At 40.6% G+C, this 13532-nt stretch overlaps 1 protein-coding gene across 1 annotated transcript; it reads left to right on the top strand.

Moving 5' to 3' along the window:
- Positions 1–2763: 2763 nt before the first annotated feature.
- Positions 2764–12231, top strand: C6H9orf152 (chromosome 6 C9orf152 homolog). Its single transcript, XM_060783465.2, has 2 exons — positions 2764–3375; positions 9349–12231. Exons 1-2 carry the CDS (start codon positions 3147–3149, stop codon positions 9879–9881), a joined length of 762 nt encoding a protein of 253 aa, XP_060639448.2. The 5' UTR covers positions 2764–3146; the 3' UTR covers positions 9882–12231.
- Positions 12232–13532: the final 1301 nt, after the last annotated feature.

Below are 13532 nucleotides of genomic sequence, written 5' to 3'. Positions count from 1 at the left end.
ACGAGGCCGGATGGGCCGCGGCTTTTCTTTGCCCTCTCCCGGATGGCAATGGAGGGCGGCGCGGCCTAGTGCTCTTCCACAGGCCTTCCCGGTGGTCGGAGGCCTACTCCGCTAAACGGTGCCCACAGCAGAAATGGTAGGTTGGTCCGATGCCCTGCACAATCAGGGAGCTTTCTCATCAGAAATTGCAGCAGGAAAGAGGCTGGAGGCTGAGGATTCCAGCTGATTATGATTTGGACCCGCAGATGTTACTCGGGTCGTTATTGCTTCGTCGCCATCTTGGAAAAAAAAAACCTAAGTCTGAAATGACTTGAAAGCAAACAGCAACAACAACAATCCTATCCCATCAAACAAAAGCAGGCCCACAATTCCCATTGTAATACTAATAAGTTTATATTTGTTAAAATTGTTCTTCATTTTAATTATTTTATTGCATTTAAGTGTTTTTAGCACTACAAATAAGATATGCGCAGTGTGCATAGGAATTTATTCATGTTTTTTTTTCAAATTATAATCCGGCCCTCCAACAGTTTGAGGGAGTGTGACCTGGCCCTCTGTTTAAAAAGTTTGTGGACCCCTGATCTATGCTGTTTTATATCCCAGGATCTGGTCTGAGATTATATGCTTTGAACTGAATTATACGACAGCATGGACTCAGATAACTCAGTTCAAAGCAGATATTGTGGGTTATATGGCTGTGTGCCAGGGCCCTTTGTCTACACTGCCAGATAATCTGGGATAAGAAGATAATCTGGGATCAGATCCTAGGATATTGGACAACGTAGAACCAGCCTTTAACTGCTGCAACTAACTGCTATGGAATCATGGTAGTAGTGGGTTTAAAGGGCCTTTATCCTGAAGAATGATGGTACCTCAACAAACTACAAATCTCAGGATTTCCATTGCATGGTGGCTAGGGGTAATTAAAGTGGCCTCAAATTGAATTAATGCATCCCTTCAGTGAGGTCACATAGGCCTCTTCTTGATATCGAGCTCTTTTGGGGGGCCCTCCCAGAGAGGAGGGTCCCAGAAGACCGCTAAGGGGGTCTTTGACCTCGGTGAGCAGCCAGCGAAAGCCAATCCAAAGCGCGAAATATTGAGAATTAATCTCACCAGAGGCTGAAGAGGTATCCAGTGACCGAAGCGTTTATTTCTGCGATTCAGCTGAAAAGGATGCGTTACAGGGATAATTCCACCATAAGCATAACATCACAGTGATTCTTAGGCATATTTATACAGGCAAAACAAAGAAAACCCAGTTTGAAAATCCCGCCCGCCTTCTGTCAGTTCTCTCGGTCCTGATTGGCCAGCCCCGGAACAGCTGGGAGGAGGCTTGGCCGCACGTCCCGCCTCTCCTCCAATCGCCGGGCGCTGCTGCCTCCAGGGGGCCAATCGGAGCTCCCCTAGCACCTCCGAAGATGGTCCAATCAGCGGCCAGGAGGCGGGACATATTTTGACAGCTCAGAGGGGCGGAACGCCCGGGAGGCGTCCGCCAGCTGATCTGCGAGCTTTTGTTCTTAGCGGCGGGGTGGCAGACAGGAGAGACAAAGGGCTTCCTGATTTCTTGATTGAGGATGTGTAGAGATATGAAAAGGGGCTGTTGATGGCATTTGGATCTCAAAACTCTGTAAACAAGGGGACCCTGAGCACAAAGGAGCTGCACAAATACCATGGGTTGAGTCAGTCAATTCTTTTTTTCCGGGTTTCGGTTGACTTATCTCTCAGCCCATTGTCTGAACTCTGAAAATGAGCCTCGAGATAGGATCAACCCCGGCCCATGCAAATGTAAATATGAATGGATTTATTCTGAGGAAATTGGTTTTCCTTCAACAGTAACCTCAGGTCACATTCCTTTTCTGGGGCAAAGTTCAGAGGGAAAAAGGCAGGGAAGAGGGCAAGGGTACATTTCATAGACTTCATGCTTCATATCCTTTATACATTCCATAAATGAATCCCCTATCCCCAACCCAGCAAAGTTTATTAAAGACAACAATAATAAATGTATTTCATCCTTGTTGGAATCATAGTCTCCTTGGTGAAAGCGCATGTAGGCTGAGGCTTCTTGTTCCTCCAAGCTAGCCTGGTCTGAGGTTTGTGTCCAAAAGTGTGGCAGGGAAACAGTCCAAGATGTGGAGCAGAGAGTCAATAGGAGAGGGCAAGCAAGAGAGTTCAAAGGGGCTTCCGGGTTGCGATCTGTGAAGCAATGTCCTTTTGGGAAACTACATTTTCTTGATCAGGGGCCAGGGTCCAGTGCACAAGCCAGAGAATTCACAGAGAGGAAACAGGAACCCAGTTTATGTGTGCTGGGTCAGGAAGCAACAGAATCCATTGTCCGGCCATTGGCGAACTACAAATACTGGGGGGGGGGGGGGGGGGGGAGATGCTCCGCATCATTCTCCAGTGCCATATAAAATCCAGATTATCTGTTTTAAACTGGATTATACGGCAGTGTAGATTTATATAATCCAGTTCAAAGCAGATAATGTGGATTAACTGCCTTGATAATGACAGTGTAGATGGGGCCTGACTTGAAGACACGAAGGCTGGATCTACACTGCCATTTAAACCGGATTACCAAAGCAGACAATCCAGATTATTTTCTTTGAACTAGACTATATGAGTCTGGACTATCATATAATCCAGTTCAAAGCAGATAATCTGGCACTGTAGAAGGGGCCAGAAAGAACACCTGGAGTGCTGCATGATCCCTACTTTTATATTAATGTCTAGAAAAATAATTAAAAAGGAATTTGCTTTAAAAAAAATCAACCATTAAAATAAAGGTGGAAAACTTTAAAACAATCACAGCCAAACCTTTCAGTCTAGGTTAAGGAAAGTACAAAGCCATCTTCCTGAGCTTTGTGTATTGTACTTTCTTGAGTGAGGTTTTGTATTTCTCTGTCGGTTTTGGCAAGGATTGATTCGTATGTTTGCCCTTAAGTCAACACCGGTTCCAGTTGAACAGTTCTTTGCCATTAAAGCCTGCATTCATAGGTTCGTTGGATGCATTTGGAAGCAAAGTTGACATGTTCGTGGACTGAAACCTTGAGCAGCACCTGTTGCAGCAGGTATTGAAAAGGAATCCATTGCCTTGTAGGCGAACTCCTTCTCATGTTTCCAGCCACCTCTGCTTTTTGGCAAGCACCATGAGGGAAGTGCTCTGCTTCTGCCTGATTTTGTCTTTCTTATGGGAACAGATGGTGAGTGCTTATGAATATATGAGCAGTATTTTTTTAGTGACTCATCCGTCCAAGCAAGGAGCCTCAGACTGTTCCCGGCAGCCGACCAAGATGGACGTAAGCAAACTGGAAGAGCAATACGACTGTCTAAAGCAGAAGCAAAAGCAGCAGACACACATTATTGTATTTAAAACAGGTACGTCTTAGACTTGAACTTTTAACCTCTGTGCATTCTTTTAAATTGTCACTGGTATTTAAGACAACTCAGAAACACGTACACATATCTCTAACAAAGTTGAAACAAAGTTCAAAGTGCATCGGTTTTGCAATAAACTGTCTTGTGGCACCTTAAGGGCTCTGGATTATACGCCTATTAGCCTTTAAGGTGCCATAAAACAATGCAAGCTGATCTACATTCCCCTACATCCCAGGATCTGATCCTAGATGATCTGCTTTGAACTGGATTATATGAGTCTCCACTGAGATCAGATCCTGAGATATAGGGCAGTGTAGATCCAGCCATACAGCTGTGTTTGCTCTAAAAGGTAGATGGCTCAGTCCTCTATATCATTAGAATAAGGTTATGTATTGTTAAATGGAGCTTACATCCTGGTAAATTTGCATGGGATTGCAGGAAGACACAGCTATTTTACGGGATTGTTTTCAAACCACTAAATGACATTTCAAATTAAGCATGGCTCTGCACTGCCTATAATGCAGTTTGGAATTGCATTATATGGTCAGTGTAGATCAGTGATTCCCATCCTTTTTTTGACCAGGGACCACTTTGACCAAGGACCACTTTCCAATATTAGTACCAAAAGGGTTACGAATCAGTTTTTGGTCAATTTTAGATTCAATTTGGTTGTTTGGGGTGCTGAGTCAGAAAATTGCATTGGATAGACCACATCAGCTCTAGTTTCTGATACAGAACATGCCATCCAGTAATTGCCATCTGCTCGCCCACAAAAAACCATATTTAATAAGCCTCAGCATTATAAGAGAGTTATGGGTGAACACTCACTCTCAGTGCAATGGTGCAGTAACAGTGAGGCCGCGGACCACTGGCATAGACCAACATAATGCAATTGAACTTCATTGAACGGCATTATACCCTAACCATATTTTGCTTTATATGGCAGTGTGGACCCAGCCTTTAAAAAGTTTAATTTGGTGGGGAGATGGCATTATATCTCATCATAGAACTCCCAGCTTTAGTCTGGGTTAAGGGCTGGAAGGAGACATTAGTAGCAAATACCTTAACAACAACAACAACAAATTTTATCCACCTTATTTCATGGCTTTGGGTGGGGTGCAAACTACTTAAAATACATAAAGCAAAAAAACAAACAAACAACCAAAACAAAACCCCATAAATTACATATACTAAAACAGAACGAAGATAAATATAATGTAAATTTAAAATCCTCATTTAAAAATCGACTGGGTAGGCCTGCCAGAAGTGTGTTCTCTCCAGTGTGTTTGGGGGTTTTTTTTAAAGAAGCAAGAGACAAGAAAAGGAAAGGGGGACAAAAATAAATAAAATAGGTGGTTTTTTAGTTAAATAGGAACACGGTAGTTACAAAGTAGATTTAACAATTGTTTCTCTTTATATTTTGAAAATAATAAAGGAGGGAGGGAGAGAAGAAGAAGCTGGTAGTAAATTTAATTTGTGTCTAACAATAAGAGGAACAAGCAGGTTAATCCTATTGATACAATGGGTGTGCTTAGCCTTCTTTAGTTTATAACCACTGAACACAAAGAAGTGTTGTGTTCTTTACTGAAAAGAAGGCATACAAAGGGCCCTTCTACACAGAATATCAAGGCAGAAAATCCCACATTATCTGAGTGTGGACTCAGTTCAAAGCAGATATTGTGGGATTTTTCTGTCTTGATATTCTGGGATATAGGGCTGTGTGGAAGGGCTCTAAGTTGATCATAGACTTTTCTTAGCCTAACTGCTTCCTGTTAAATAATTTACCTTTTTAGGGACGAATGATCTGCTCTTTGGGAAGAATGCACTCCATTAAACATTAAATCCTCAGCAGATGATCATAAATTCCTTTGAACATAGTGAGGATCACATCTAGGGCTTCTCTGCACATTGGATCCACAGGTTCTCCTGGTTACACTCACCTTACTTTAACTTGGTGGCTACTAAATGGCTCCCAACAAAAAAATCCAGTGTTAGAAGTTAAGATGTAGGCCCCTTCCACACTGCCATATAGAATCTAGATGTGTGTTTTTCAATCTTCCTAATGCCGTGACCCCTTAATAAAACTCGTCATGTTGTGGTGACCCCCAAACATAACATTATTTTAGTTGCTAGTTCATAACTGTAATTTTACTACTGTTATGAATCATAATGTAAATACCTGATATGCAGGATGTATTTTCATTCACTGGACCAAATTTGACACAAATACCCAATACCCCCAAATTTGAATACTGATGGAGTTTTGTGAGGATTGATTTTGTCATTTGGGAGTTGTAGTTGCTAGGATTTATAGTTCACCTACAATCAAAGAGCATTCTCAACTTCACAAATAATGGAATTGAACTAAACTTGGTACGCAGAACTTCCTTGACCAACAGCAAATATTGGAAGGGTTTGGTGGGCGTTGACCTTGAGTTTGGGAGTTGTAGTTCACCTACATCAAGAGAGCACTGTGGATTCATATGATTGATCTGAACCAAACTTGACACTAATACTCAATAGGCCCAAATGCGAACACTGGTGGAGTTTGGGAAAAAATATACCTTGAAATTTGAGAGTTATAGTTACTGGTATTTATAGTTCACCTACAATCAAAGAGCATTCTGAATCCCACCAGTGATAGAATTGGGCCAAACTTTCAACACAGTACCCCCATGAATAAAAGAAAATACTGTGTTTTCTTTGGTGACCCCTGTAACACCCCCTCAAGACCCCCCTGGGGACCCAACCCCAAGGCTGAGAAACGCTTATCTAGATTAACTACTTTGAACTGGATTATATGGCAGTGTAGACTCATATAATCCAGTTCAAAGCAAATAATGTGGATCATCTGCTTTTATAATCTGGATTATATGGCAGTGTAGAAGGGACCTGAAATAAGTGACTTCAATTTTGTGGTCTAAACCTTAACGCCACTCCTTAGCACTACACTGGGGCTTGCATCCCATAGGGTTTAACCTAAGATGCATGTTGAAGGTTTGGCACCAGTCTTCAGGGTTGTCTAAATGTCAAAGCTCATGAGCTGCAAAACAAGCTATCCATTTTCCTTCCTTGTTCCTTATGGTGCAATGGGCCTTAGTGCGTGCACACAACCATTTCCCCCTTCGCTCCTAGCATTTAGGTATAGCAATGCGGCATAAGCACAATAAACATATAACCATCTTCGAGATGAACCCAGGAAGCCTGATGCCACCTGAGATTGGTTACAGCTCGATGCCACATTATATTTACAAATACAAAATAAAATGCCCTTTTCCTCCAGTGCTACTTAATTTGAAAATTTCTCTTCCTATCCAGCGATTACCTGCAACTTCAACCAGCACCCTTACATCCCTAAAACCTAAGGCTGATTCCACATACGTTCATTTGCTTCCATGATATTTGTTCCAATGTGGGAAGGGAGTAAATATAGGAGTGCTTTCAGATGGAATAGCGCATAGTGCTTCCAGATATGAAAAAGGGTTAAAAACACATTAGCATTCAGATTTATTTGTGTTGAACAAGCATATTTCAAACAATGACATTCAAATTAGCATTTAAAGTTGTGATGATCTACTAAAAGCATTACCAGTTTAAAAGTGATGAGTCCCATCCCTGATATTACTTGTCCCTGTTTGAACTTTAGACAGATAAAAAAAATGAGCTGTATAATTTATTTGACAATTCCATGTGTCATCCACCCAAAAAAAATCCCTTTTCTTGCTTTCTCATCTTTATGCATTAATTCCCTTATACTTCCCTCTTCTTTAGGTTAATAATTGCCATTGGGATCTCTATGAAAATCCCAGTGTTAAACGAAAATGAAAATTCCCTTTCTCATGGGACCGAGTCTTTATTATCTGCATTTATGATTCATGGTATACTGTAACTTGTTCTGTTCTATGGAGCACCATTTTTTAAATATTGTCTTTATAATTATCACTTCTTCATATCTAGTTCTTTGCATTTCTAATTTGTAAAAAAAGAAGTACTAAATCCAACAAGCTCAAATTTTATCCACACGTCTGATAGCAACTTTTATTCTTCTAGGACAGCGTTTCTCAACCTGGGGGATCACGAGGGCATGTCAGAGGTTGCCACAGACCATCTGAAAGCACAGTATTTTCTGATGGTCATGGGGGTTTTGTGAACTATAAATCCCAGTAACTACAACACTGAAATGTCAAAGTCTATTTTCCCCAAACTCCACCAGTTTTCAAATTTTGGCATATTGAATATTTGGTCCAGATCTATCATAGTTTGAGTCCACATTGCTCTCTGGATGTAGGTGAACTACAACTCCAAAACTCAAGGTCAATGCCCACCAAACCCTTCCAGTATTTTCTGTTGGTCATGGGAATTCTGTGTGTCAAGTTTGGTTCAATTCCATCGTTGGTGGAACTCAGAATGCTCTTTGATTGTAGGTGAACTACAAATCCCAGCAACTGCAACTCCCAAAAGACAAAATCAATCCTCTCCCCCAACCCAAACAGTATTCAAATTTGGGCAAATCGGGTATTTGTGCCGAATTTGGTCCAGTGAATGAAAATAAATCTTGCATATCAGATATTTACATTACAATTCATAACATTAGCAAAATTACAATTATGAAGTACCAACGAAAATAATTTGATAGTTGGGGATCATCACAACATGAGGAACTGTATTAAGGGGTCATGGTATTAGGAAGTTAGAGAACCACTGTTCTAGGACACAACCAGTAGTGTGTTTATTGACTCACTATGTAACAAAATTTGAAAAATGTTCTGTTCCTGGTTTGAAAGTGTAATTCCTGTTCAGTTGTGCAGTACTTGCTTTGAAAGTAGTTGTTATACTCCAGAAACTTCATCTTTGTGGCTGCCACAAACTATGTTGAATTGGTCGAGACTCTGTGAGATCTTCATTGGAAAACTATAGCAAAATGTGCTGAAGAATGTCCTGCAAAAATTAAAATTTTGCGGTTTACTAAACCTTTTCCACGTTTTTATAATAGAACTAGTTAGGAAATGACATTTATAACCCAAGAATAAAAATTGCATTACATAGTGATATCTGCCATCAGTAACCATGATAAGTAGCAATCTATTCACACTTATTTGAGAGCAAACTTCATTAAGCCAATTGAAATTCATTTCTGAGTAAAAGATAACAACATAATCTGAAAGTGATCACATTCTAAATATAAGATAGAAGGATATGTAAACACTGATTTAACTAAAACATGCAAGCAGCAACAACCAATCACTTTAAGAACCTCTGAACTGGCTCAGGTTCACCTTGAAGTTTTACTGAATGTCAAGGCAAAAGGCAGCCATGTGAAAACAAAACAAATAGCTCTTCCTGTTCCTAGATTTTAATATGTAACTAAGCGAGAATGTCGCTCTCTGTGTTAGTAATTATCAAATTGTGTCATCGTGATCCTTTCTAAACAGCTTGACATATTATGTATCATGATGGACAGCTTCTGTGTTCTCCCCAGTTGTGTACATAATATGAGAATATGTAATTAGCTTAAAAACAAACAAACTATGATACAGCAAACTTCAGACATGAAGCTGATAATCTTAGGTAGCTAGTGCAATTATATATGTGTAATATGAGCAAAACATCTGCCCTACATGCACAATACATACATAAGTATCCAGATAGTTACTGGTTTTTCAGAAGGAAAAACACCCTAGCAGCAGCAAAAGATCTACTGGCTTATGTATTAATTTCATACCATTCGGCCTCAGTAAATGACTCCATGTTCTCCTCTTGTGGATTAAGAAATAGAGAGAGAAAAATCCCATTTACTTTCTCCATATTCTAATGGTGCATACATGTTTTTACATCCACAATGTACACATTTCTTCTCTTTTGTTTATAAATCTTCCCACTTTTGTTTGGTCTTTATTACTTTTGTTTTCTCTTTACTACTGCTTAGAATCTATTCCCCGTTTTCCAATGAAAAAATGTCATTTTTCCCCACAGGTGATGACGAGACCATTGCTAAAGAATCTATGGTCAACCCTGTTATAATTAACAAGAAAGCGAAAGGGGGGAAAGCATCCAAAGAATGGGTTCCTGTCAAAGAAGTCTGCCTTGATCTGCCCCTTGGTGAAAACATACAAGATAGTTCACCATGGAGGATACACCTAGAGCTCCACCGCCTTGAACAAGGAGAACAAAGAAAAATAATCCCTTGTGATGTTCTGCAAAACAAGAATGAACAAGTTGACATTGGCAGAAAACTATCTCAGGAGGAAAGTGTGATATGTGAAGAATCATTAACAAGTTGTGAACAATCCATGGGGCTCCTGAGTGAGCAGGAAAATCCAAGCCCTGTTGAAAAGACATATAACTCCAATCCATCTTTCACACCAGTGACTTGGACACATTCACAAATGTCAGCCTCAAAACTGGCACCATCATCCAATAAGTTGCCCTATTATCCTTTCCCCCAGAAAAAGACTCGCAAGATTTCTGAAGCTGCCAGAAGACTTGGACTGTATGTTTCCCAATGAGGAGCCAGGTTCTTCCATCTGTAAGGAGGGAACTGTATGTTCAGTTCTGTTGGATATGGGCAACCGAATCGGGAACGATAGCAAATGTAGAGGCACCATGCTTTAATAGCTAGTCTGTGTTCCCAATTAAGACTAGTAATCGAGGAGATTATAATTACAATAGTTCTATTCTGCAGAAGTAACTAAGGAGCGAGTCCTGTGCCTGTGCAAAGTACCACACAGAGCAAGGCAGCAGTTTTATACAGAGGTTTTTGAAATCCACACACAACACAACACCCAGGAAGGAATATAATTCCCTTCAGAACTGTGAGCTGTTTTTATATGTATTATAGAGCAGTTGCTGTTGCTGTTGTTGTTACAAAGCTCTTCCATCCTTGCTTTTGGCTCACCCTTCCCTCCTCTGAGGTGCTGTCAGTATACAGCAATTTAACAATTTAGCTAAAAATTAGCAGTTTGATGCAAAGCAATTAACAATGGTTATTTATCTTTAACACCAGCCTCTTCAGTAATGATGACACCATACACCAGAAGATAGGATTAGAATCCAAAATAACTTTAACTGATTGGAGAATCTGTCCAAAACTAACAAAATTAATTTTAACAAGGAGAAATATTTGTACAGTACCACAGCTAGGCAATAAAAATGAAATGATCAAGGGTGTGGAGAACAAGCCCTATGAGGAGCAGCTTAAGGAGCTGGGCATGTTTAGCCTGAAAACAGAAAGTTGAGAGGAGATATGATAGCCATGTATAAATATGTGAGAGGAAGTCACAGGGAGGAGGAAGCAAGCTTGTTTTCTGCTGCCCTGGAGATTAGGACGTGGAAGAATAGCTTCAAACTACAAGAGAGGAGATTCCATCTGAACATGAGGAAGAATTTCCTGACTGTGAGAGCCGTTCAGCAGTGGAACTCTCTGCCCCGGAGTGTGGTGGAGGCTCCTTCTTTGGAGGTTTTTAAACAGAGGCTGGGTGGCCAACTGTCAGGGGTGATTTGAATGCAATATTCCTGCTTCTTGGCAGAATGGGGTTGGACTGGATGGCCCATGAGGTCTCTCCCAACTCTATAATTCTATGCTTCTATGAAATTTATATGGGATGGGTGACACTTGACTTAAAAACAGTCCCTGTGAAAAGGATTTAGGAGTCTTAGTGGACAACAAGTTGAACATGAGTCAATGGTGTGATGCAGCAGCTAAAAAGGCCAACACGACTCTAAGGGTGCTCCAAGACAGCACTAAATTACGGGTTTTAAACAGGGGCAAAAAAATCTTGGGAATTCAGAAGTAGTTGGTCCCAGGATTTCTGCCTCCATTATCCAGACTTGATGCTTTGTTGCAAGATTTAGAGGCTCCCAAGATGAAAACCTCAAGAGTTCTGTTCTTTGTCCTAGTAAGAGAAAATGTGCCCTGCACATATTTCATGAAGTTTCTGGCACACAAACAATTTTTTGCCTTCTACTCAGTTGTCACCTTCTTTTTAGGAACCAACCAATCAGGAACAAACATCTAAAACCCAGGAACAAACTCTAATAAAAATATCCCATGATTTCTGATTGCAGATATGCAAAGATCTGCATATTCGACTTAAAACAGCAATATTCCACACCAGGAAATCTCATGTTTTTTGCCTTTTGAAGTGATTGCTTCCGTGCTTACAGAGAATGGTGTCTGGCCACCCTCCTGTTTGTTGCGGAAGCTCCTGGGATAAAGATACTGTCTGGATGGGCACTAGGCTGCATCAGTAGCAGTATAGTGTAGAGATAAAGGAGTGATCTGTTTTGTTTTGTTCAGATCTGTTGAATGAAGCTTTGTCCAGTTCTAGGCAGCACAATTCAAGAAAGATACGGACAGGCTGGAATGTGTCCAAAGAAGAACAAAATGAGCTGAGCCAAATGTTGCTTTACAGCAGGCATGGCCAAACTTCCAGCAGTTGTGGGAGTTGAAGTCCAAAGTACCTAGAAGGCCCAAGTTTGCCCATACCTGCTTTATAGTGTAATCCTAAGTATCAACTAAGGAAAAAACTCAATTGAACTCAGTGGAATTCATAAACTGTAAGATTATGCTGTTAATTTGCAGACTGAAGTCACAATAAGTGATGCCAAATGAAGAACTATATTAATATGTACTGTTTTATGATTATGAATCCTCCTGCTAAATATATACCATTTGTATGCTATAGATTTTGAATTGCATTGTTCTCTTTAAATGCTGTGAGTTGCTGTGAGATAAAAGCAGGATATAAATAAACACAATAGCAATGCTTTGTGATATCTGGTCGCGTAACATTCCAATGAGCTTCCTATTACTATCAATCCTATTACACTATGTAATAAAATTTTGGGGGAAAAATCTGTTCCTAGTTTGAAAGTGTTATTTCCTCTTTAATTGTGTGGAACTTACTTTGAAAGGAGTCATTATACTCCAGAAACTTTATTTTTGTGACTGCCACAAACTAGGTTGAATTGGTTGAGACTCAATGAGCTATTCATTGAAAAACTAGAGCAAAATGTGATGCAGGATGTCCCGCAAAAACAAAGTATTGACATTCAATTACATCTCGCGTAGTAATAGCATTCTCACGGTACTTCTACACTGTTGAAGTAATACAGCTTGACACCACTTTAATAGCTATGGCTAAATCCTATAGGACCATGGAAATTGTCGTTTGATGAGGTGTCATCACTCGTTGGCAGAGAAAACTAAAAACCTTGTAAAGCCATAACATCCAAGATTCCATATCATTGAGCCATGGCAGTTAAAGTGGTGCCAAACTGCATTAATCCTACAGTGTAGATGAATCCACAGTTGTTCAAAACTTGCCATTCAAAAACACTCACAGGCACTAATTTATTTATTTATTTATTTCCTGCATTTATTAACCGCCGCTCTCAGCCCTAGGGCGACTCGTGGCGGTGTACAGCACATAAAAGACAATTTACAATAAGCCAAGACAACAGAACTAACATATTACTAATACACAACATCTAATTATACTAAAATAATCCGCTCCGTCTTATCATGGAATCATAATCAATCTCGTAGTCGTAATCCATTCCGGTTGTCATTTCCAGTAACATAGCACTCAGTTGAATGCCATCTCGAAAAGCCATGTCTTCAGGCCCTTACGAAAGGCCATAAGGGAGGGCGCCTGTCTGATGTCAGCAGGGAGGGAGTTCCACAGCCGGGGGCCCACCACCGAGAAGGCCCTAAGACAGAAGTTGTTGTTGTTTGTTGTTTATTTGTTCATTCGCTTCCGACACTTTGTGACCTCATGGACCAGCCACGCCAGAGCTTCCTGTCGGCCATCACCACCCCCAGTTCCTTCAGAGTCAAGCCAGTCATTTCAAGGATACCATCCATCCATCTTGCCCTTGGTCGGCCCCTCTTCCTTTCCCCCCAGCATCATTGTCTTCTCTTAGCTTTCCTGTCTTTTAATCATGTGGCCAATGTACTTCAACTTTGCCTCTACTATCCTTCCCTTCAATGAGCAGTCAGCCTTTATTTCCTGAAGTATGGACTAGTTGGATCTTCATGCAGTCCAAGGCACTCTCAGAATTTTCCTCCATCACAGTTCAAAAGCATCTCTCTTCCAGACAGAAATGGGTTGCTCTAAGTTTTCTAGCCTGTATGGCCATTTTCTAGAAACATTATC

Source organism: Anolis sagrei, chromosome 6 (assembly GCF_037176765.1).
Source record: "Anolis sagrei isolate rAnoSag1 chromosome 6, rAnoSag1.mat, whole genome shotgun sequence".
Taxonomy (NCBI): Eukaryota; Metazoa; Chordata; class Lepidosauria; order Squamata; family Dactyloidae; genus Anolis; species Anolis sagrei.
This window is presented reverse-complemented; position numbering and strand designations above follow the sequence as displayed.